This window comes from Salarias fasciatus, chromosome 19 (assembly GCF_902148845.1).
Source record: "Salarias fasciatus chromosome 19, fSalaFa1.1, whole genome shotgun sequence".
NCBI lineage: Eukaryota > Metazoa > Chordata > Actinopteri > Blenniiformes > Blenniidae > Salarias > Salarias fasciatus.
Window position 1 is genome coordinate 3,635,212 of NC_043763.1, and position 25,629 is coordinate 3,660,840.

General features: G+C 49.7%; 1 protein-coding gene across 3 annotated transcripts in view; it reads right to left on the minus strand.

Annotated features, from left to right (window-relative positions):
• The window catches only part of kif26ab (kinesin family member 26Ab), a 67,508-nt gene that overhangs the window by 12,285 nt on the left and 29,594 nt on the right, over nucleotides 1-25,629 (minus strand). For 2 of the 3 annotated variants that reach the window (XM_030116583.1, XM_030116584.1), the window contains exons 4-5: nucleotides 24,717-24,913; nucleotides 3,546-3,729 (exon numbers count right to left, since the gene is read on the minus strand). In XM_030116583.1, the coding sequence (XP_029972443.1) occupies nucleotides 3,546-3,729; nucleotides 24,717-24,913 (381 nt within the window). Of the gene's footprint in view, nucleotides 1-3,545; nucleotides 3,730-6,383; nucleotides 7,126-24,716; nucleotides 24,914-25,629 lie in introns of those variants that run through there. The other variant, XM_030116585.1, reaches the window with a different exon arrangement.

Genomic DNA, 25,629 nt, shown 5'->3' on the forward strand with positions numbered 1-25,629 from the left:
GTGGAAATTGATGTGTGCGAAGCGGCCTGCTGGGGGATTATCTCGCCCGTGGTTGTTTTTTCTGGAGCAGGAGCAGCTCCGCAGCATGGGAGCGCAGGAGCATATGGCCCCCACTTCTTATTCCCACCTACTCACTTCTCCTCCTTCTCCTCTCCTTCCATCTCCTGGAAATTGCGTCTTGCTCCATACCGAGAGCCTATAAACTGGCCCCGCTGCATTCTGGGTCTTGACATTCATTATGTGAGCTTATAGCCTTCACACATACCACGCTGCCATCATGGTACGCTAAACAGGACGGCAGCTCGCTGTTCATGCGACGGTGTCGACTCAGCACGGCTCGGACAAGCCCGTTCACGTCTAGTAGCATCGCCGTGGTTACGGGACTTTATGCGCTTCTTCCAAACAGTAGCGACAATAGAAAGAAAACATAATGACCACCAGCAGGTGAGGAGTTTTCTCCTTAACATGCTACGTGCTGGAAGATGGGATCTATGATCAGAATTTACTGTCATTGTTAAAAAAATGACAGGAAAATATTTTGTGTGTGTGTGTGTGTGTGTGTGTGTACTGGTGTTTGTCTGACTTGTTTAAAAAAACTATACATATATGTATATATATATATATGTGTATATATATACATATATATATGTATGTATATAAATGAGGCCCCATTTACACAACAGCATTTCAAGAGAAAAGGCATCGTATTTGTATTTTTGTTACAGAAAATTTTTGAATTTACAGGTCAACTTTGTGAAAATGCTATTTGTTTCTACAGAAAAGTTCACAAAACTGCTAAGAACGATGTAGTTCTCATGTTGGGCCACTAGTTGTTTGTTATTGTAATAAAGCCACACACACATGCCTGTCGAGAACAATACACTCTAAACATGAACAATGGGAGAACACGGACATTCACATGGGCAGGCGGCCAAGTTGGATTGTTCTTACGGTGATTGTCAACTCTAAAACTACCAGGTCCAGGACAATCAGGACTGGGAGTCATGGCACTCTGGAGAAAACATTGTTCTTATTGTCCATCTACTGAGCATGTGCAGAAGAACTGGTGTCATGGTGCAACATGTCAGAAGCAGCTTGTGCACTGTTTACAGTACATGCATTTTCAGAAAAGTGAAATTTCCTAATAGATGGAGTCACAGTGTTTTCAGAGACTCTTAGCAACCTAGAAATGGAATTTTTTGCGCCGCTGTGTAAACAGGACCTGTATGTCCTCCGCTGAAAGCAGCAGGGATGAAGTACAGGCTGGACGTGGTCCTTCCAGAGTAAATGTCTCCGAGGAGGAGAGGGGGGGTATCAGTCTGTTTATGATGTGCCACCCTCCCCACCTGCTGCAGGTCCTTAACACTGAAGCTCCCCACTGGAACAGTCAGTTAGAGGCTCTTTATAGCTCAACAACAGGCCACAGGGGAACACCATGTCCTTAAAGTTGAGAGTGTTGGAAGCAGGAAAATGCAACGAGTGTGACGATTGGATTGAGTCTGGCAACGCAAAGCTGGGTTTTGTATAGTCTAAGGGGCTGCAACCACTATGACCACCGTAATGTTAAGCCCGATTGTTGCCGTGTTGCCGTTCCCTGCTGCAGAGATGCCGGGCGTGTGGTTTATGCGGGTGTGATCTCATCTACAATGGCCTCCTTTCAAAAGTCTGACAACTGCTAACCTGCTTCGCAATCTGATGGTCAGATATGTGCCACTTCTGTTTGGCCGAAGCCACAGTGTAAGCCTATCTTTGACTGACAGGACAGAAACAGCTCTGGAGATATGTTTAGCAGACTGGAGCAGCTACATCAACACCCTCTGTACGCTACAGTGAATGTGACATGGATCTCAAAACCAAGCCATTTGAAATCCAGCTGAAGAAGTAACCCACGATGCCTCTCAGGCACTGGAATAAAAAAACCTTGAACTACAAGTGCCTCTCTTCCCTCTTTGACAGAAGCCTGTTTGGCTCGGTCTGGGACTCTCCACTATCTTCACGCCTACACAAAAGGCCCATTCTTCCCCCCCGACTCGTATATAAATATTGCTACAGATCTCGGCTCGCTCTGAAACAATGCTGGAAATCCTTTTCTCCCACCGAGCGAATTCATCTCAGATTGTACAGACCAAGTGCAAACTCTCTCTCTCCGGTCCGCAGGGGGCCGTTATGGTGACTGACGTGTGCACATGTTCAGTAAATTACATTTGCTGTGACATTTAAACTGGGCTTCCACATTTGACTGCTGAGTGTCTGTCTGGTAGACGGAGGCTACCAGGCCAGCTAATGTCTCACTTTTATTTATGTTGGCAGGGATCAGACACCGGAGGCCACAGAGGATTGGCTGCAGTATTTTCACACCCCGGACCCCGCGCTAATGGCCCCCGTTTCCCAGTCCCTTGATCCCCAACAAAATCCATTAGTGTAGCTTGGCGCTTGTCCATCCACTCCTCTGTCTATACCTGAGAGAGAACTGTGTCTAGGTCAGAAGTGGAGAGGTGGAAGTGACCCACATACGCCTGATGGAAACAAGACGCTCACCCAGGGCTGGAGCTGAATTAATATGAAACACATGCAGCTGAAATCAAAGCCATGCGGGCTTCTGGGTATGTTGCTTCAGCTGGACTTCCACAAGTGGGAGCGAGATGGGGACAAAGGAACAGAGAAACCACATGAATGTGTTTGCTTTTACAGAGAGAGAAAATGTAAAAATGCGTCCGTCTGGATCTGGAACGGCATCGCAAATCCTCCTTCAAACCCCGGTCTCTGAGCCGCTCCGGCGAACAGTATATATATCAGGTGTGGGCTCGAGCAGGCTTTGCTAACAACACAGGTTTTTCATGAAGGCGCATGTCGGTGGGAGATTTACAGTGTGTGGCAGAATTTCAACCGTCTGGATACCTGGCAACAGAAGCGAGCACTTCCTATCCAGGTGGGATCTAATCTTGTTAGGGGACTTCTTCTGCTTTATAAATACAGGACGCCGGTTCAGACAAACAATACCCAATAAACCACAAAGGAAGAGCGATGTGTTTGTGCAGCTTTGTTTAATGACTGTCCTATTGCTGCCAGACTGACTTTCATCACGGCGCGCTACACCCAGAGAGGAATTAGGAATGCTGCAGTTAACGTGACCACACGTTTGTGAATTACAGTTTTCGCTCTCTCTGTGTGTACACAGGGAGGAATGCTGGTCTCCCCAAACCGACTGAATTCATGACATTCCTGCAGGCTTATCTGGCTGCATCTGCATGGACTGGTCCAGACGGCACGCTGCCTGCGGACCAGTCTGTCGCCGCGCCGCATTCACCCCGTCAAAGAGAGGGCTCTCTATGTCCGTGTGTGTGTCTGTGTGTGTGTGTGTGTGTGTCTGTGGTGATGAATGCACCTAGTGGCCACTTGTGGTGTGTTCACACTCATGTCTGGTCTGGTGAAACCAAAGTTTGGAGCCGCTGCCGCATCGATGTCTGAACCGTACACAGAAACGCTTTCATGTGAGAACTCAAAACTTTCGTTGCTTTTGGTTGATGATGCCAACGCTCGCTCACCTTTCCCATCCCCGGGTTCTCCTTGACTTTGGACACGGCTCGGAGCAGGCATGGCGGGGCCGGGGGCGGGGACACCTGCAGGATGCCGCTGAAGTTGGTGGGGTAGATGGAGGGCTCCTGCGGGTGGAGCAGCGACGGCTGGTGCTTCTTCCTCTTGGAGGACAGATTCAGCTTCTGAGCTGCCCTGGAAGAGACAGAGAGAAACACGTGACCCGGCTGAGCTGGGAACTTCAAGCAGATCGTTTTCCTTTAGTAACGTTTTAGGTGCAAAACTGCAAAACCTTTCGGTGAAACACACAAACACTGTCGCAGAAAGGTCAACAATCTCATTTCAGTTCGCTGAAGTAGAAAGTAAACAGAGAGACTCCCAGCCAGGAGCCCTGGGTTACGCCTGGTTTACATCAAAAAGCCATCGGGTTCAAGTGTTTACATTTAAAGTGTAAGCAGCTGGGAGAAAAAAATAGCAGCGCGTCACAGTAAAGAGAAAGATACCAAAATTCGAGCTGAATGCATCTTCTGCAGTGGAAAACTTGGAAACAAAAGTCCGAAACTGTGCAAGCTGAGGCGGCGCCAGACCACCAAACACCCCGAGACGGAGTGTAAACCCGAAGAGAAAAGGAACTCGTCACTGCAGAATATACCCCCAAAAAGACTGTAATCCATACAAAGTGTGTTGTGGAACTCCTTCGACTGCCTTCTGTAATTGTACAGGATGTGGCGGAGGGTCGTCTGGGTTTACAGTGGAAGAAAAGGTTTGTGAAACACTCCACGCTCTGAAAAAAACATAACGCTGAAAGACAAATGATTCCCTCCAAGCCTCCTCGCCTGTCACAATCCAAATACAGGCTGTCATAAAAGGAAGGCGCAGTAAATACATTCATTTATCTTGATCAAACACAGAAAACTGCCACGGACATGACAGGTGAAGTCTGTTTCAACGCAGCCCTCCGGGACGCCGTCACGTCCACCCCCATTACAAAACCAAAGCAGCTAAAAAAAAAAAAAAAAAAGAGCGCCACTTCAACTCAAAGCCAGCGTATGTAATGGATATTGCAGGTTTTGATCCGTGCATGCGAGCTGACCACCGCTGCAATCAGATCAGAGGCAGGTAGGTTAATTAAACCCTCCGCTTTTCCTCGGTAATATCCAGACAGACGAATGTGGCGGCTACGCTGTGCTGGCACCCGACAGACCCGACTGCTGTAACCCAATCCAGCTTTTTTTGACAGTCCTCTAATTAAAATCCACTATCATCCCGGTCTCTTGTCTCACACTCGGCGCAGAGAGGAGGGCGAATCTGTAAGCGGGCCAGCGACGTCAGGGACGTGCACTCTTTCTGTCCAAACTCCAGCGGCTCAGAAGGACGCCACCGGTATCTCTGCCTGGTCTTCTGGGAATCTGGACAGACTTTTGGAGGGATTCCAGGTAAGGCATCGCCCTGGATCAGTTAACACATACTCACACACACACACACACACACACACACCTCAAGGTCAGTGAGGAAAGTAAAACCCACAGGAAATTTAAATGCACCTAAATGGTTTTCACTCAAGCAGTTCGGGGAAATAGGAGGAAATAGAGGCGAAACAAAGAGGCGGCTGTCGATACGGAGCCATGAGTGGACCAGAGATTTATAAAAGAAAAGAATAAAGGTAGTGAAAAAGCAGAGCAGAGAGCTGTACAGATCTGTGTGTGTCCTCATTAGTCCTTTATTCCTGGGCTCCGTCGGACAGGACTGGGTGGGCTGCTGCCAAAAAAACGCAAACCCCCCCTCCCCTTCCCCTTTCCCTCTCCCTGCGTCCTGGAGTGACAGCCTGCACCCCCCTCCTCCTCCGCTCAGGCCCCCCTCTCCACTGTACACCCCCCCCCCCCCTGCAGCGACAGCCCAAGAGCACAATCAGGGAACACACTGCTGGCTGATGGAATAATTATTGCATCCAAGGAGGCTGCAGGAGAAGGATCTCCCCGGGGAGCCGCGATGTGTGATAGCATGCGAGACGGATCGCGTGACTGAAGGAAAAAAAAAAAAATGAGATGGAATAGATGAATGTGAGATGGAGGAAAAGAAAGGAGGAAACTACATGGGAGCACACGTGGCTGTGCGCCACTGCATGTGTGTGTGTGTGTGTGTGTGTGTGTGTGTGTGTGTGTGTGTAGCTGCATTTATGAGAGACATCCGCAGCACATTCATTCAAGATAAATCTCCGGTGTCTCTCGCTCGCTCTCTCTCACCTCATTCTGTCTCTCGTCTCCCGGCAGAGACATGAATCAAACGTCACTGATCACCGGGAGGAAGACGCTCCTCTACGTTTCTAATGGTCTTGACCACTGCGGGAGTGTTTCCACGCCGCGGCCGAGCCGCTAACCCTGAGCTCTGATTCCTGCAGCACAACGACGATCAGACCACATGTGTTCTTGAGAGGGGGGGGGGGGGGTGAAAAGAAAGGCATGATTATGCTGTTTTTTTCCACCGCAACGCCAGGTACACAGGGAAATTAATTGCTTGTCGCTTCCACTCCCTCCCTCCCTCCCTCCCTCGCTCCCTCCCTCGCTCTGCCTCATCCCACTATATGATCAGTCAGTGGAGAAGAGGCGTTGAGGACGGGCTCAGATTTCTTTGCCCACAACAGCTTGTCCACCTGTTCGCTCTCAATCTCTATGCTAATGAAGCCGTTTTCCTTACAGAGCGGCTCTCGCTAAGCAGAGGCCGACGCGCCCGTCTCCTGTGGGAAACATCAGCCGCATGTAAGTTTGTGCCAAACATCAACACAGCAGAGCCGCCGAAGTGCGGCGGCGGCGGCGTGTTTCGACATGCAGGCGCCGGATGTTGGTACTTACAGCTCTTTCCAATCCATTCTCTAGTTTATGCTCATAGTCAAAAAACAGACAAACGGTAGAGTTCAACTTTGCGCTCCGTGTCTGTGTTGCCGCTGTTCTCCATTCTTTGCTTCTCCGGCGGGTCGGCAGCAGTTGCCGGGAAGAGGGCGAGGTGTGGGGGCTCGGCGGTCCTCCGAGGACGAGGACGGAGAGGAGGCGTGGGCGTCGCGGCGGCGGAATGGAAGCCAGGTGGGGCAGGGTGGAGGCGTGCACGGCGAGGGGTAATCCACAGGGCTTCTCAGGAGGAGGCCAGCAGCAGGGGGTCAGGACGAGGCGGGTCACCTCCTCCCACCGCGGGACGCACCTCCAACTCTTCCCATGCCTCAAAGTTCAGCATCGGCTCGGGCGGGCGGGGGGGAGCTGGCCGTGAAGCGGCTGGAGCTCCGCTCGCCACATGCAGCTGGGAGTTTACCCCGCAGGGCTGCAGACGGCGTCTCTCCTTCAGTTAATCCAGCGTGCTGAGTCTGCTGCGAGCGGCGGCAGATCCCGATTCCCCGGTCCGTCCCTGAGTCCCTGCTGCTGCTCGCCAGCAGAAGGAAGCAGAGAGAGAGAGAGAGAGAGAGAGAGAGAGAGAGAGAGAGGGAGGATCGGCGTGGCTGGCAGAGCTGCGAGGTTTCCTCGGGTGGCTGAGAATGAGGAGAATTCCTGCTCCGTCCCGCCTCCCGCTCCGTCTCCTGCTATCGGAGAAATTCTGGCAGCTGTCCTGCCGCGTTTCTCTCTGCCTGCCTCTCTCGCTCGCTCGCTCGCTCTCTCCCTCTCTCTCTCACACACACACACACACACACACACTCCCTCCTCTCTCTCTCTCTTTTCTCAGCCCAGCCCCTTTTCCCTTCGACTGCCAGACGAGGTGTCAGCGCTCGATTGCTGGCTGCTTGCGGCGCAATTTGCGAGTCCTCCCTTTCTCTCTCTCCCAACACACACACACACACACACACACACACACACACACACACACACACACACACACACACACACACACATACACTCATACAGTGGAGTGCACAAACACACACACACACACGCATGAACCCCACCACACGTCACATGAATACTTAATGCATACAGGAGCCCTCTCTTCTTTTAGGGTCCCTCACTTCAAACAGACTTGGTTAGTATGCCTACAGTGCATGTATGCATGAGCACGCGTACGTGTGTGTGTATGTGTGTGTACATGCTTGTGTGGCTATCTGGTGTACACTTTATTTTTGCACGTTTGCGTTTTTTTTTTTTTCCTCCTGTCATTGTCTAAGGATGTAATTATCCAGAAGAATGAGAGCATTATTAATCATAAGGAGCGACACGCAGATAAGGAAGGATATACTTAAGAGCAGAGAGACGGATTGCTTGAATGACTGATGCTCCGACTCAATAGGAAAGCTGGAGAGATGAAAAAGAGAGAGAGAGAGAGAGAGAAAGAGAGAGAGAGACAATGAACAGATGACATCTTAGAAAGGCAGATTTATGCTGGCCGCAGAGAGGGAGTGCAGTCAGTCAATGGTCAAGGGTAAAAAGGGGAATGAAAGCATGTGAGTGGGTGAGCGGCGGGGTGAGAGTGCCCTGTATTCCCAGGGCTGCCAATTTACCAGTAAGCCCTCTCAGCCCCCGACCAGCCCGGCTCGTTTGAAAGGCTGCCGCCGCCGCCGCCGCCGCCGCCGCTCCGGCTGCAGAGTGCCTACTACAACATATCGGCAAACAGAGTGGGTGTGAGACTCGCCAGATGAAAGTACATTCAGCGCTACGCTCTCTCAGCCGCTCTCCTTCTGACACAGTGCCCCCTCCATGAACTCTGCTGGATTGAATTCAGACGCAAAAAAAAAAAAAAAACAAGAAAAAAAAGAAACCCACAGAAAAATACGAGCGGCGCTCGCTGCCTACATGTTTGGGAGCTGCAGCATCGTAATGAAGCCGGCTGATGGATCGTATAACCTTTACCTTACTCCTGGCCGCAGCGGGCTCACCGCCGCTCAAACATTCATTTGGCTGAGGTGGTCTCTTTTTAAAGAGCAAACGGCTTTCTGCCGCATGCTTTCTCTCCCTTTCTATTGGGATGGCAACAATGGATGAGGAGGAGACAATACCGCCGAGGACTCTGGTCACATTTACTCTCATTAGTCTCGCGCCCATTGCTGCAGCTTCACTGTTCCCAAGTCTTATACATCAAAGTGACAAAAAAACCCTGGCCAGTGGTTCCAGTTGGAAGTGTCCCGACAGGCGCTGAGCTCCATCACTGTCTCCTTATGAACAGACCTCGGGGACAGATAATGAGTCCGATATATATGAATGAGCCGAAGCCGGGCGGATGTAAAATCAAGCACCTCCACAAAGAAGCGGCTCTCCTGCAGCCTTTGTTTGAGGAAGGACATCTAGATTTGCGGGAGGTGACAGTGAGGGAGGATGAGGAAGAGGGGGTCAACGACCGCGGAGCAGACAGAGTGAGGCGGCGCCGTTCAGCTTTCAGAGCTTCACTTCAGCCTACTGTCAATAAACACCCCGGCCCTTTTCTCCAGCTTTGTCAAATTAACAAGAGAAATTCCTCGGCCCCAGAGATCCATTAGCTGGCACACCCATTAGCTTGTTTGTGCAAATTTGTCTGTGTTCTCCGGGCCAGCTATACGGCTCTTTAGGTAGCCCCTCTCTGTGGCTAATTACCACGTTGGCTGCATTTACCATCCCTGACATTTCCTTTCTGTGATTCTTCTTCTCTCTTCCCCTCTGCAGACAAGATAAGAACGCTCTGGCCATTCATGCGAGGATCAGATCACAGGGTCTGATATCGGGCTCCTTTAGCGGCGCCCCACCCACCCACAGCGAGGCTCCCACTGCTGCTGATTAGCGGGGAAACGCCGCTCCTCATGAATGGAGCCGGGAATGTTGGGCTGCAGCCGGCCTCGACGCCACGCCGCGATAATGACGGCAGCACACACACACACCGTGCACTCCGCTTCGCTTCTGAGCGTCGGTCGACCACAATATTATGACCACCTGCCTCATGCTGTGGAAGTTTGTAACCAAAAGAGCCTCAGATGGTCAAGATTTGTCCACATCCGACGACAAAACAACAGTAACAGGCACAGTGATAAAGAGATAAAGAGATAAGCAGCGCTCCTCAGTTCACTCATTACTGTTCATAATTTAATGGCTGATTAGTGTAGGCGCGCTAAGCCACATATGCTGCGGTGTGCAGGGGATTTTTCAGAGTCCAGAGTGCCACGCGAGCAGATGGTGATGATTGACCAGGCTGGAAGTGTGCCGGTCTGTCAGGTGAGCTCCGTTTTGAGTCAAAGGAGAATCATTAGAGAGCCTCCCCAGAGCTAAAATCAGTACGCCCCGTCTTATTGATGGGCCGCCCTTGACACGATCAAACGGCCCCCTGCCCCAAAGGTGTGAGGGGGGAACGTAAATCCAGCAGCTGTCGGACACAGACAGACTTCGATCTGCTCGGTTTGAGGACAGGCAACAGCCTGAGCAGCGTTCGCGGCGCGGCTTGGTTTTATTTTTAACCAGATTCGGCTGAACTGAGAGGGACTGACGTCCGAGCTGGTCGAAGTCTCAGGTCACCTGAAGCCTGACCGGGCGCCGCCACGCTGCAGCGGGGATTAAACGAGCATGGCATCAGTCTGCGACCACACACACACACACACGGGATGATGCCATACCCTGCCAAGCAGCCCTGGCAGCGGGCAGACACACACACACACACACACACAACATGATTTATGAGCAGGGTCACAATGTCGATCACGAAGTGGGACAAACGCTCAGAAGCTTCCTTGCAGCTCCGGTGCAGTCGCTGTATTTTAGCAGGTCAAATAAGCCTGTTTGCCGAGTGTCAGCATCTCGCAGGCATATGGCCGCGCATGGGTAAATATTTGCTCTTCCCTGATATGCAAAGATCAGGATTCCTCCGAATGTAGCCTTATGAATATGTAGATTCAGATGAGCGGGCGGAAGGGAAGTGAGCCGGGGTTTTCTGGATTTTCAGTGTGGAGTTTGCATATTTTCTCCGGGTTTTACGCCCTCAGTCGTGAATATTAGATGAGCTTGTTTCTCTAAATTCAACCATAAATGTGAACATGTGAGTGTGTAGTCGTCGTTGTGTTCGGGGTGTAACCTGCGTTCGTCCAGCCAGCTGGGATCGGCTCAAGGGGGAAATCACTAACTGTACAGAAGATGGATTTATTCACATGTTTTTATGAATTATTCAGGTTAAATGTGCAGAAGAAGTATTTATTGCAGCCATGGTGCTCATGTGCAATATCAGGGTTTTAGAAAAGTAGTGTTTTCAGTGGCTTCAGTGTGTAAACGGAGCCCAAAACGCATCAAGTTCCCAGTTTTCACAGCTTCTGATGTGTTACTGGACGTATCTGTGTGTGAAGCGCACAAAACTTAATTTCTGTTTGCAGCTTTTCTTTCCAGGAAAAGAAGGTTTTTCATCGGTTTCAACTACAGTTGATCTTCTAATCAGAGGTCATTTCTGTGTCTTTTACTCAAGGTTTTTACTTCAAAACATTAGTACTCCTACTAGATAAAAAAAATTAAATGGGGGAAAAAAACTAAATGTAAATTACACAGACGAGCAGGTCTGTGGAGCTGAGTCTGTTCAGCTCCGCCGGTTTCTTCTTCTCAGTGAAACGAGCTCAGATCAGCTCTACAAACTCAGAAAATCTCCTCCTGCTCAACGTGAACAAGAGCTTCACAGTATCTGGTCTTGCAGGACATTTATTTCAGCAGCAGTGTGATCAATCTTCAATTAAGAATATTGATCTGTTTATTGTGTTCCTATAAAACATTTTGTCTTTCAGGAATTGTCCAACATTTTTGAGGATCGTAGAACCTTGGTTTCATTTTGGTTTTATTTACTTTCCTTTTATCTTATTTTCTTTCCAGTAGCCTTGACTTGCTGCGTTGCGTTTGAGGCGGAGAAAACAGAAGGACCACAGAGTTTAAACTTTGCGCCACTTATTGTGCCTGAAAATATTTTATGTGATGATCTGAACGAAGTTTGCACCTTCTACCTCCTGGAAGATCCTCATCGTTCATTAAAACCGCCGACCGTTGGACTGGATTTATGATTTGCTGTGGACCTCCATGAAACTGTCAATTTTAAATAAACTACTTTTTCACTTTCACTAAAGTAGAATTTCAGAAAAGTAAAGATACTTTTACTCAAGTACAATATTTCAGAACTTCTTCCACCGCTGCCTGTGACCCTCGGCTGTGTGGGTCGAACCGGTGAAAACGACAGACGGACTGATGGTAATTAGGGGAAAGACAGCATTAAACATACGAGAGCGATAACCGAGGAAGTGTCTGCTGGGTCCATGACAAAGCTGCTTTTTGCCTCCTGTGTGGCGCAGATGTCCTGTAATGAGTCTTTCTCCTTTCTCAAGTCTCCCTGCAATTAAGGGACTTCTGGTATAAACATCCATTTAGTTTTTTCTCGCTTCCTTTCGCACGTCCTAAATCAGTCAAAACAGCTGCCCGGGGCCACGGCTCCATGAACACTGAGAGGAGTCTTGGAAAGTGGCTCAACGAATGCTAATTCGAGCAAAAATGTTAATTTTTACAGGAGGCTAAAAAGGCTCTTACCTGAGAGAAACAGGAAGTTACTCCTGTCTGTTCAGCGGCGTTATCTTATCATGCAGATTCAAACCAGCGTCAACCAAAATCAAGATCTATCCAGTCATTTTGAAAAACGCGCCTCCTCTATCCTTTGGAGGAAAAAAAAAACCTAACGGTCTTATCTTTCTGTCTGTTTGAATCTTATCAATCCAAAGCTGGGAAGCTTTCAACTGCCTGCCAGGCTGCTTCCTCCTGCCTGCGCCGTTTTAACGGCGGCGTGAAGGCATAGCCGCTGCGTCCGTTTACGCAGCGGCCGTCTGCAGGAAGTGGCCAAACACCTCCAGGCAAGGATTTATAGACTTTCTATAAATCCTCAGAAATAGATAAACGAATCTCGGCCAAAAGCAGACAGCGACGGATGCGACGTCCAGTTAGCTGAGCAATATCCTGCCTGGCACGTTCCAGACACATTGGACCGGGGCCTTTTAGAGGCAGCTCTTTGTTCCAACAAGGTGTTCGACAAGGCTTTTGTTCCCGCTGCGTCTGGCCTTGGACACAGAAAATCAAATGGAGCATTATTTGTGTGCTGACTGCTGACAGCCCAAGGCTGCACACACATCTTCACTGCGCCAATCCCCAGCCAATTAGGTTAGGCCAAATGCATTCATGTAGCGCCCGTGAATACAATGCTTTGTCACAGCAGAGAAAAGATTTGCGGAGAAACTGATGTCGCCTTATGCAACCGGCTTGTCATATTTGTAACGTAATGCGCTCTACTGTCAGAAGAAGGGGGGGGGAGGATAGAAAAAAAGCAGCTTTCCAGAAATCAAATCCTAAATTCTGAACCTGTTCTGTCACGGTCTCTCCTCAGAACTCTTTTCAAACAGTCTGTGGACCGAGGGGAGAAACAAGGGATTAGGGGATCCTCTGGAGAATAGCTTGAATAACAGGGGATCATTTGAAACACCGGGGAAGAAAGGGTGTGTGAGCGGTAAACGCGGAAGAAAGAGCTGCAGAGGTAAAGATGGCGTGAAGGAAAATAAATTAGGTAGAATGGAGGGTAGGAGAAAAGATGCAGACGGAACGGGAAGAAAGACGTGGTGAGCGGCAGGGCGTAAAGCCGAGTCCTCTCCTCGATCAGAGGGCCTGGCTCGGCGCCAGCACAGCGCCGACCATGAGGAGGTAAATCATTTTCTGCCTGAGAAAGAAACAGGGAGAAATGATTGGTGGGGCGATGCCACAGCCAGCCTGGAATTGCTTTATTCCCAATGATGGGAATCCCCAGTCGGCCAAGAATAAATGGAACAGTTGGCGCCAAAAAGTGAAAAAACTCATCAATATTCAAGAAAGCCTGGTTTGCTGCTGCAGTCCATGAGGGTGAGCAGCAGTCAGTTAAACAGCACAGTGTATCAGCAGCAAGGCAAACAGTTATCTTGCTGTGAGAATCAAGGGAACCACCTTAAGTCGCTCTGTCTTCCGCACCTTTGGAGACGAGATCGAGAAGAAGCGTCTTGTGCCAAAAGACCCTCACCTGCACGATCGAGTGCAAAGAGTATGAAGATATCTCTGGCAGAGAGACGCAGATGTTTTGGCTGTCCGCAGATGTCTGCGTCTAGACACCTCGCACTGATCTCAGTCACACCCACTACTTTCCTCAGTTTCTTTTCTGAAAGACCACAAATCTCTCTTGCCAAGATAGGGGCTTAAGGGGGGCTTAAGACGAGCAAAGGAAGGAAATTTGCGTGGTATAATCCTATTCACTGTTCACTCCATTGTTCTTCCCATGATTCAGAGTCACATCTTGCTAATGTGGCCTTAAATGGCTTGATATTAGGCTATGAATAAGTTAACAAAGCGCCAGGCTTGCAGCCCTGCAGGATCCATTCTTCAGTCGATGAGATAAAGAGGCCAATTCAAGACCCCGAGAGGAAAGGATTGGAAGTAAGTGCAAAGGGAGTCAAAAGGTCATCCAAAGAAAATCTCTTGCAATTGACTTCAACTTGTTTACAAGGGTCCTGAAAACTGTATCAGCGAGGAAACCTGCTCAGCTGTTCTGCCCAAATCAGTTCAGGCGAGGCAAAAAGCAAAAGCGTTTGGGGGGAAAATTCACTTTTTTTTCAGCTGATGGGTGACAGACGATAATGAAGACGTGTTCCTCGGCGCTCCGCAGACTGCCGTCTCCCCACCCCTGGCACTGCTGACAAAGATTAACAGCTGCTTTCATCTCTCGCAGAGCATTTTCAGTCTCTCCTCCGACGCTGCTCCAGGTACTCAGCAGCACAGCAGAGAGCCTGGAAACACTCCTCCTCTCCTCTCAGCGCACAAACTGAACTCTGGTTCACCCACAATCCCACCCACCGCTCGCTTTGAACACCTTCAGGAGGGCCTGTTGCGCTCCGAGGACTCACATCAAGTCGGCACTGACTGAGTGACGTTTCCTTTCTGGGAAATCAGTCTGGTGACGCCGTGCGGGGGGTCCGAGGGGAAAACTAGAGGGGGGGGGGGGACAAACAAGAGTTCATTTAGAACTGCCTCTCTTTAATGCTCTGTTTACACGCCAGCGCTTTCCAGTGAAGACCCGAGACTTTCGTTGTGCTTTGGGGGTCCGTTTACACGACGACGATACTGAAAACGCTACTTTTGAAAAACGGCTACCAAAGTGAAAACGCTCTGACTCTGTCGCCATGGAAACAGGCGAAAACACAACTTTTCTAGAAAGGTTGACACAGCACATGCACACCACAGCCATCGACAAGTGGATGGACAATAACAGCGTTTGCTTCCAGAGTCACTGATGTAACAATCCAACTTGGTCATCTGTCCATCAGAATGTCCGTGTTCTCCCATTGTTAATGTTTACAGTGTTTCGCTCTCTGCGTGTGTGTGTGTGTGTGTGTGTGTGTGTGTGTGTGTGTGTGTGTGTGTGTGTGTGTTCTCGTATTTCTATCCTTGTTGGGGCCAAATGTCCCCACAAGGATAGCAAAACGTGGAACGACGTGCCTTGTGGGGACCTTTTTCCGGTCCTAAGTAGGAGAAACAGTGTTTTCTTGACCATGTTGTTACTGAAAAAAGTAAAAGTGCAAAAACATTTCTTTCGGGTTAGGCTTTGTTGTGGTGTGGGTTAGGGTTAGGGTAAGGGTCAGGGTTAGGGGCTAGACATGAATGGGAGTCAATGGACGGTCCCCACAAGGATAGAAATACGAGACTGTGTGTGTGTGTGTGTGTGTGTGTGTGTGTGTGTGTGTGTGTGTGTGTGTGTGTTTGTGTGTAGTTTCATTACAAAAACAAACAACAGCACCGACTCCTGGCCTGGCAGAATAACTACATACAGTGTTTCTGTTGTTTCCGTGTAAACGGACATTTTGTTTCAGAAAAGTTTCAAATTCACTCAACATTTTGATAACAAACGCAAAAATGATGAGTTTTTCATTTGAAACAGTTTCAAGCATTTGGTAACTTGTGGATTTCTTCTAGTCTCTTCAGAACTCCTCAGTGTGCCTGATTGGATCTCTTATTTGGAATAGGGGAACCACGTTTGGTCTAATGTATTAATAAATGTGGTAATAATAAAAGTTTTCAGAGATATGTCCAGAGTGTCTGGTACAGTCACTTAGGGCTCTTCCATTGTAAATATCTCCTTATGCTGTGGAACAGCAACACTCAATAGTATAAACAGTGCCAAAAGCAAAAACTTTTACTGAGATTAATGGAGAAATATATCTCATTTACTGAAAATTTCAGTCTATACATGGTGAAATATGTTGAATTGTGTTCTGTTCTCATGATGAAACATTAGTCAGAGCAGTCTGTTTAGGGGAAAAGTGGATATAAACTTTTTTAATGTTCAGTAAGTATAAATATTTCTTCATCTTGCTTTGGTAGGATACATTAATTCTTGGCGGTGTGTATGATTTCTTTATTTTCCACTGTCAACATTAGTATTGAGTTGCTTCTTATGATCTTCAACTTTTGCTCCTTTAGTGCAGAAAATATTAAACTGTTGCATTTCTTAACAGCTTCAGTGGAGTCACACTATTACTACAGAGGAAATGACACAGAAATATCTTCTACGAGAAATCAAGGACACAAGCTGCGTTTGAGAATTCAATAATAGTTTTTCATGCTTTAACTTCATATCCTTTTGATTATAGTTGATATATGTTATTAGCTGCATTTCCACTGAACTTTCCCAACTACTCAGGACCATTACAGGGAGATACAGGTGTCAGGAAGCAAACTGAGGCCTGGTGTTGTTTAATAACTCTCCTGAAAGTTTCCTGGTCATGCAGGATGTACCAACAGGTCAGTGAAAACAGTTTTGCCGTTTTCGTTTCAGAAAAGTCTCACGTTTACAAGGCAATGTCTTGAAAATGATGTCCGTTTGTGAGGAAACGGCAGAAACGCAGAAACGATGGAGCTTCCCTGTTGTTCCATGGCCATTTTCCCATGACTCCAGAACCACAACACACACAGGAGCCTTTTCAGCTCCCTGAAGAGGAGAACTAGCTTTGGCCCAAATCGGTTCATCATCAATAACACTTTGAAGGAATTGGGAGGACACGCAGGGCGATCAGTCAGATTACACCTCTGTTTAAATGACAGCAGAGACTGATTCCAAACAGAAGACGGGCCTGTAATGAAGTATCACGCCGTGTTCGTTCAAAACGCAGCAGTGTATCAAAGTGAGGAGTAAGTTGGACCGTGACGAGTGTGGGAGAGACGGGCGAAGGGGAAAAAGTCAGCCGACTTCTGCTCCACTTCTCCGCTTCATTAATCACTTGCTGCCAGGGTAAGACACCTAGCGATTATTTATTTGCACTTCTCCACACAGAGGCTATCACAACAAACAGGCCCGCAGGCTGCTGAGAACATTTGGGGGTGATTAATCAGCGGGCCGTCGGCGGAGACAGAACGCAGGGGGAGGGGAGCTCAAACATGTGTTTCTTAATCTTTCATCTATATTCAAGTCAATAGGAACCCCCCCCAAACACACACACCTAAAAAAAAAGAAACTAGAGGGGGTCCAAGTCAGGTGAAATGAGATGTAGTGTCGGGGAGAAGGTCGTTATCGCTGATAAGCGAGTCGAGGATGAAGTGAAATGCCTTTAAATGGAAGAAAGAAATAATTATTTGGATCAGGCGGATCAATAAAGCCATCATGGCAGCGCGCTGGAGGAAAACTCCTGATCTAACAGCGAGGGAAACGTGCTGCGGAGACGTTGGCGACTACTACTGCCGCTGCATTATTCAGATCCTGCACGGCAACGGCTCGTAAAGCCAACCACCGAAACACACACAGCCACGCCGGCTGGGCCGCGCCGCGCCGCGCCGGGTCGCGAACCGATTACATGCAGTAATCCTCACTGTGCATGTAGGAAGCAGGGACAGAAACACAAAGGAGATAAACCCCGTCTTGCAGCATTTAATTCGATACAGCAGTTTTTTTTTTTTTTCCTCGTGTCCAAAGCCGCTGGCTCGTCTAATACGGAGCCGGACATGAAGGCGTGGGGGCACAGCGTCCCCACACAATAGCTCTTAATCTTCATAATTCCCCGCTAAGTAGCACATTATGGAGCAAATATGATCTGGAATATGCACCAGAAGAACTGTTACGCATCCCCTGTGTCTTAATGCAGCTCATTATGTGCTAATCGCAGCAGTCGACGGTCGAGCCAAAAGGTTAATTTTGTACATTTGGAGATAATGAACTCTGTCAACAATATACAGTAGGTTCCATTGTCATCATTAGTGCAGCAAAACTGGAGTTTTGGACTCCTCCTGTAGTGGTTAAAGTCTTGGTTTCCACAAGTTAATCATCCAAATTCTCTTGCTCTGTGATAAATAGAAACTTATACGCAGACGATGTTAACATCTGTTTCTTTGGGGGTTTTTTTCCATTTCATGTTTGTCTGCAGTTTCTAACAGGGCAGATGATTTCTTTTGTCTATTTTTTTTTATATATTTTTTTGTTTCTGCTTCTCCCCTGCGGCCACCAGGTATAAAACAATAAAGAGCTGTCAATCAATTAACGTTCCTTGATTAGTTAATTGCACAATTTTGGGGAATTATTTTTCTTTCACTCTGAAAAGGCAGAGCGTGATTGCACAGTGAATGGAGACATAATGTGCCAGTTCAGTCACGCTGGATATTGTGCAGCCCTCATTTCCACCCACGATGCAGACACTTAAATTTGGTGAAAAGGTTTAAACAGACGCCAGGAGTTAATGCGTGACCACTGCTGTGTGCTTGAACCCGTCCAGCTTCGCCCGTTGCTACGTAGCTGTGAACTCTTCAGCCCCTAAAGGTCGGACAGAGCAGGATAGAAGAGGTTCATCCTAAAGAAATGCTTCAGCTCTGAGGCTGTGGGAGATGTGAGTCAATGACTTTATCCTCAGCGGTAATTTCAGGAACTCTTTTCAGAGGCATCCAGCAGGAAGGAGCTCTGTACGTCTGTTTCTCCAAAACACAAAGCACCGGCGTTAGGGGAAATCAACCTACTTCCAATGATTAGACGGCTATTAGTTATTCGTGCCCTGGCGTGGCAGTGCATTGAGGAGAAGTGATGCCCGGAAAGCCCCTCCAGGAGCCATCTTTGTTTCACTGAATATAGGACATAAAGGCGGCTCATGGGAACTCACAAGGCCACGGGCTCCATTCTCAAACTGCACACAATAGGTCATAAAACTCCTCAATGCATATTCTCTGCCACCAGCTATTGCAATTCACTCATTCCTGCCCCACCACACTCCACCCCAGTGCTGGTGACTGTGGTTGTAATGACAGAGATAATAGAGTGCATTTGCATGACACCTTCCACTGAGGGACACTAAAGAGGTTTAGATGGCATCCCTCAGCCCCCACAGGCGTGAGGTGTAATATCCATTCAACAGGCTGCAGTTAGAGAATTATATCCACTAATGTAGTGATGGTGGAGGCCTGTGGGCAGCCATCAGATCTGTTATCTGCTTCAATGGGAATGCTGGACGTGGGCCGACACACAGGGCCGGAAACCGATTGATGCCGAGGACGTGACCTCTCCGGCCCACGTGCAACTCACCGCGCACAATGTCGCCTATTTTTCAGTGTTATTACCACAAGCCAGGGTGACAAAAGCAGGCCTGTGCTAAGTGACAATCCTACAGGGCGGAGGGCCGCGCTGCACTTTTATTCATTCCTCCACGTGTCAAAGGAAACTGTCAGGAGTGCACGGCAGCGCTCACCCCTCTCCCCGCAGGGGCTTAGCGCACGGTGAGCCACGGTGAGCGCACAGGCTGGAGTCAGCACTTCAGCTCTTTGTTAGTTACCCCCCCTCCCCACCCCCAGCTGCCCCCCTGCAGGCTATGTGAGCGGGGCCAGACAGACTTCCTGACTCAGGGATTTATTTGGAGAGCACCGGGGGAGAAGTCATCGGGTTGTCCCTCCGCCTTTCCATTCCCATCAACTGAAGCTGTTTGACATTCACAATGACAGGCACAAGCGGCTCCGTGCGGCCCATCACAACAGAGGCCACGCCGCCATCGCTCCCCGTTATCGCGTCCCGGGAAGGGCAGACCCCGGCGCAGCGCCGGGGGAAACTGTCACTGCAAAACCTGACCCTCTGTTATGATTCCGCGATGCATAAGCTGAACACAGAATGAGTGAAGAGCAACACTGAATCCACAATAGACTTCGTGTTGAAGTGCTGCAGTATGCATGCCTGGCCACTAGTTGGTGCTGTGTTGTTTTCGTAAAGCAACAATGCAGAAAACTGTACAACGTAAACAGTTGAGTTCCTATAGACTCATCTGACAGACCCACTGGTTATCTGGTGTTTGTATGGAAAATGTCTCCTATATGCAGATGATGGTGTAGTATATGTAGTAAATGTATGGTGTAGTATATGGTAGTGAAGGCACATTTTGTGAAAGAGTGAGTAAGAAACAAGCTACAACTGGTAGGATAACAGAGCAAATCGAACATTTTCTAACAATAAATTCAGTTTCTGGCACTTTTGATGGTGAAATGTGTATTTTTCTGCTGTTTGAGTCACAGTGAAGCAGCCTTCTGCTCGTCGTGGGCAGATGAGAAGGTAGATGAGGGTGGAGTGAAGCTTCCACTGGAGTGTAGCTGCCTCCATCAACACCTCGGTCCTGACGGAGCCCGACAGGCCTCGCCTGGATTCGCACCTGGGCCGCTCCACCGGCTGCAGCCCTTTCGCGGCCTCAGCTGGCGCTGCCGCCGACTGTGCCGCCGCACTGACGCAGCCTTCAGTCCCATCATCCTGATTATAGCAAGGAAATACCAGCTGGCGCTTTATCCGACAGTAAACAAAGACAAATACCACAGAGCAGCTCAACCATCCAGCTCCCACCCACTCAATACTTCTGATGAGCAATTTGTTGCCCTGGGCTCAGATTCAACTGACTGATATGAGTCGAGTTTTATTTGTCAGACTGGAGGTGGAGGCTGAATTAACATTTGAGCTGCAACTGTGGCTGTTTCCTTAAAATGCAGCCAGGATCTCTGCAGCATGTAATACAACGCTATACATTCTGCTCACACTCCGGCTTTGCTGGAGGAATCCATCTCGCTGCGGCTTGACAACAAAACCATTAGCCTCTCACCTCCAGGGAGCAGACAGTCCAACTCCGACTGCACAAAACTGCACATTCCACAGAGCGGGGGGAAAAAGAGAGTGACAAAGAAAGAAGGATAAATCAAAAGAAGGAGAGAGAGAGGGAGGAAAGTGAAGAGCACAGAAGAAAGAGAGCTGCAGCCCAAAGAAGAGAATTTAACTCACAGACGTGTGTTTGTTTCACGTTACCCAAACACACACACACACACACACACACCGTGTTGTCAGTGCACAACACAACTTACTTGACTCCCATGGTAGTGAATCCAATATTCTTCTCCACAGGCGGCGACCTGCTGCTCCCGGCGCTCTCAGAGCGGAGCGTCAGTGTGAGCACGCCCGCCGAATGACAACATTCAGGAGCGCGCCCGCCGCCGGCAGCCGCCGCCCGGCCCCGCGTCTTTATCCCCCCGCCACGAGGGCCGCATCCGGCGTGCTCAGCAGACCCTCTGCTCCCCATAATCCGTCCTGCCTGTTCAGTCGGTGACAGAGAGCCCTGCTGCCAATCACAGCGCGGCCGGCCGGGCACGGCGCTGTCCGGCGCCGCGTGGGGAAATCACCGCCTGACAACTGTGTTTCCCTCGCAAACAAACACACAGGAAGGACCGGCTTGTCATGCAAACTTCAGAGACAATCACACTCCACACATTAGCGGACAATAGGCCTGGGCAAGTCATCCAGCATGTGTTATTCAGAGCTGGAACGAGCACTTGTGATCCTGCAGAGCTTCCACTTTGCAACATGCAGAACTGGTTATTGAAGAGACGCTCGTGCCTCCCTCAGACTAAATTACAGTCCAGAGGAAAAGAGAGGGTTATTATTTCAACTTCCTGATTCGCCGTCTCCACTTTTGAAAGAAAAATCAGCCGTATTTTGCTCTCAAAAGCTAATGACTTGTTTCTATGGTTACCCGGCGCAGCCTCGGGGATGAAGGGCAGCGCCGGTGCTGCTGACACAAAGGCAGGGCCATGTGCGTGCGGGGAACCGGGGGGGTTGGGGGGGGGGGGCCGAGGGCGCGGAGGCTAAACGGGCCCCGCTGCCACAATTACAGGAGGATTCCTCGCGCACAATCACAGTCATTAGCGCACACACACTCACCTGGGCAGCAGCTGTGAGCCATCGATAGCCGTCCATAAAATCGCTTCCTCCCGACACTCCTCCAGGGCCGCATTCCAGCAAACAGCTGTCGGCCCTGCGAGCGGCCCGCCCGCCGGCCGCCGTGCCACCCCGCAGGTCCAACCCGCCGCGGCCTCTCCACGGTCTTTAACCACGCCGCTATCGACCGCCTCCCGGCGCCTTACGGCGACTACACCCTCCATCCTGGGTGGGATGAGCGTGAAGCAGCAAGGTGACAAATGGACTAAACCTCCGTCGAAGCAAACATAAGTGAATCACGCTGCCATGCAGATCCAACCTGAGCCGTCTGCAGAAACCCCAAAGAGCCGCGGCGTCCGGCCCGTCGTTACCTCCACCTGCTCTCCCGACCCGACGCTGCGTCAATACACTAATCACACACTCCGTCACCAGGCAGGCAGTGCTTAACGCGCTCGTCAGTCACACACACACTCACACACACACACACAAACAGCAGTCAGAGCTTGACCTCTGACCCGGCCCGGCTCCACGCCACTGTATCGTCAGTCTAATTGCCGACTGGTCATCGCTGACCCCCGGAGGTCGTCTTGCTTTCAGGCTACTTCCTACAATTACCACGCACAGGAAGCAGGATGAGAAAGTTTCACAGGCGCTTTGAAAGATGCGCTTCATTGTGTGATCAAAGACGTTTCCTATTTCCAGACAGTGGAAGCATAACAAGATAATAGTCTCTGTTGATGGAGCTAAATGGGGATTTTTCTCCCAGAGGCAAAAACACAGAATGGAAACGCTTAACTTTCACATTTGTCCACACAGCCTGGGAGGGATCTGCGTTATAAATCACACGAATTCACGGCAATGTGAGTAATTCACTCTCCTGAATTAATAAGTAGGGCTCGAGAATTAATAATTTGTTCTCTCCAATTAATAAAGTCAGCACATAATTTACATTAACAATCTGTTATCGGCTGGGGCGAGTCTTCAGGTTGTCCAGATAACTAATTGCTGAGTTTAATACAGACCGGAGATTTTAAATATGTGGGAAACCTCACTGCAAGATCCTGTTTACACGACGTTTCAAAAGCAAAAAACATGTGTGAACAAGGCCTGAGAATCAAATCACACATAGAAAAACTGATGGAATGTAAAAAACATACAAACTCCACAGAGAAAGAACCCCAGACCTGCAGATATCTCACCGCGAGGCTACAAACCGAAATCCCTTCTCTCAGTTTAAACGAAAGAAAAAGGACACATGACTGGTTTTTCCATCGCAGCTGCCAAAAAATGTGACTCGATCTGCAGTTATCACACTGACAGTTTGACTCAAATTAATTTTCAACTCAGCAGACATCTTAAATGAAACAAATTAAATACTTTTCTGACCAGCTGAACGCTTGACTTATTTTTCCAATGAAAAATTAAACATCGAATCTCCATTGTTCATCTCGCTCTCCTTCCTCTCAGCGGCGGACCGGCTCCAGCAGCCAGGCTCGGGCTAATTGCATTCTAATTAAAATTTCATCTCTGAGTGGAACAGCGTTGCTGAATGTCAGACAAGTGTCTGAGGAGCCCTCTCCACTCCGGCAGGGTAAAAACTGCTGTTTGGTTATTCAGATCTCACATCCCGGGCTCCGCCGATGTTCCAACGCATCCCACTAATTGTATCTTAGGAGAACAAAAAAGGAATACTAATCAGAAACCAGTTTTCAATCACGTCTTGAACACGGAGGAGGCTAATTTCACCCACCTCTGTATTTTTAAAAATTTTTTTTTTTATCCCAACTGCAGAACTACCGGAGCAAAAAAAAAAAAAAAAAAAAATGTCTGATTGATTCATTTCTTGTCTGATTTTTTCAGAAGTTACATTTCAATTAGCAATGGCATTTAAAAAGAAAAACAATATGATGATGATGATGATGAAGATGATGAAGATGTCCCAGCTGCAGAGCGTCAAACGAAGCGCTGCGTCTCCGACGCTGCGGAACGCCGCGCCGCCGTCATCACTGAGCCAAGTCAAACATCGCATTCTTGGCAGCAAATTATCTTTTAAAATGAAAGGTGGAGCCCTTACTGCTCCACCCCCCCCACCACTGCCTCCCACCCCCCCACCCGCTGCTCCACCAGGGCCGGCTGCAGGGGAAAAAACAAGTCCACCTTCCTTTATTTTTTTTGGGGACGTGGCTCGCTGTGCTGCTCTTTTGGAGCCGCCGTCCAAAGAAAACAGCAGAGCCAATAAATCAGTGTCAGGCATTAACCCTGTCAGGCCGAGGGCCGCGCCTCGCCGCTGTGTTTTGTGTGACGGGAAGCAAGACGTGCAGGAAGTAGAATTTTTAGTGCAGGATCGGGAACGCCCCCCCCCCCTCCTGGTCCCACTGATATACTCTGACCCCGCGAAAGCTGGCAAGACTCAGGAACTCTATTTGGGGTGCTTGAAGAAACGCTGAGCTGCACACCGATCCCCCACAGGCTTCCTGTCACACTCCACAAGTCCCTCCACCCCCCCATGGTGCACTGCTCCAACGCTCCAATGCATCACTCTCCGCGTAGCTCTGTGGAGAGCAGAGGCAGCGAACGCACGCTCTGACCAGAGCGCCGGGGAATCCATCACTGACAGCGCAGCGCACTCCGCCAGCGTGGAGGCAGTCCAGCATCCTCCAGGATGCAGAACCAACGCAGCCAAACGTGGAATTCCTCCAGACAATGCCCAGCTTTGGCCTAAGCCCCGTTCCGTGAGACGCTCCCTCTGCCCGTTAAATTATGTAATGCTGCCGTCCTTTCACGTGCACTGGTGCCGTTAGCCGACGGTTCATTTCCCTCCACCGTGTGCATCGCTGAAGCGTGGCAGAGGCCGACGTCTCCACAGAAAACCACACGAAGGTAAACAACCGCCAGCCACAACTATCATCAGCCGCCGGGAGGCGAGTCTGTGCGCATCAAAAAACGCAGACGACGCCCGAATGCAGGCAGGTGTGTGTGTGAATACACACTTCGCACCACGAGGGCTCGGTCTAACTCACCTGATGAAGAAGGAGGCGGCGGCAGACGAGGAGGGGGAGGCGGAGGCGCTGGTGACGGGCGCTGGAAGCCCCGCCTGGCCGGAGCTCCTCGCCCGGCAGGGCGTCAGGGTGCTGCCGCCGCCGCTGGCGGTCACGGCGGTGACAGCGGCCTCCGCCGCCGTGACTTCCCTGTCGGCTTCCCCGATCAAACCCGAGGCCTGTTGACACACAGAGAACCAGAGATAAGAGCACAGCCACCGCCGCTGACCGCCTCCCTTCCACTCCATTTGCCGCCCCCCCCCCTCCCCGCCGCCGCCGCCGCCGCCGTCCTCCGCCACAGATGGACGGGCAGCTGCTGCAGCCAGCGCCGGTTAGTGGGAGTCAGCAGTATCCACAGCAGAGCGCTCCCCACAGAACAGCGAGGACGCTGCACCATTCATTGATTCTGGCAGCACTCGCCGGATCGCTCTGGCTGCAGCCTCCTGTAATTAAGCGATAACCCACATTTAATTAGTAATTAAATCACTAGCGATTTACCTCACTCTGCCCCCGATTATATCTATACCACCGCGGCTAATTTGGCCCTTTACTCATCAGGAATGAGGAACCTGTCGTCCTGCGGCGTCGGACTGAGAGCGAGCGGCAAAGACACTAAACCAGCCGCAGTTATGCGACGGGGGAGATTTGTTCGGCGGCCTAAATGTTTATGAGGTGTCTGAATGGTCTTTACATGGCCGCTCCCTCTGCTGCAAGCTTCCCCATTAAACAGGACTAAACTGGACTGAAGCACATTATTCTTTCAGCCTCTGGGTTCGGTAACTCAAGCCAAAAGAAAGAGATTTACAACCCGTGGAGAGACGCAGAAGCGTACTCGACGCGTCCTCATATCTGTTGCGAGTGTCCTGCAGCGAAAAAACAGCTACGCCTGCTTATC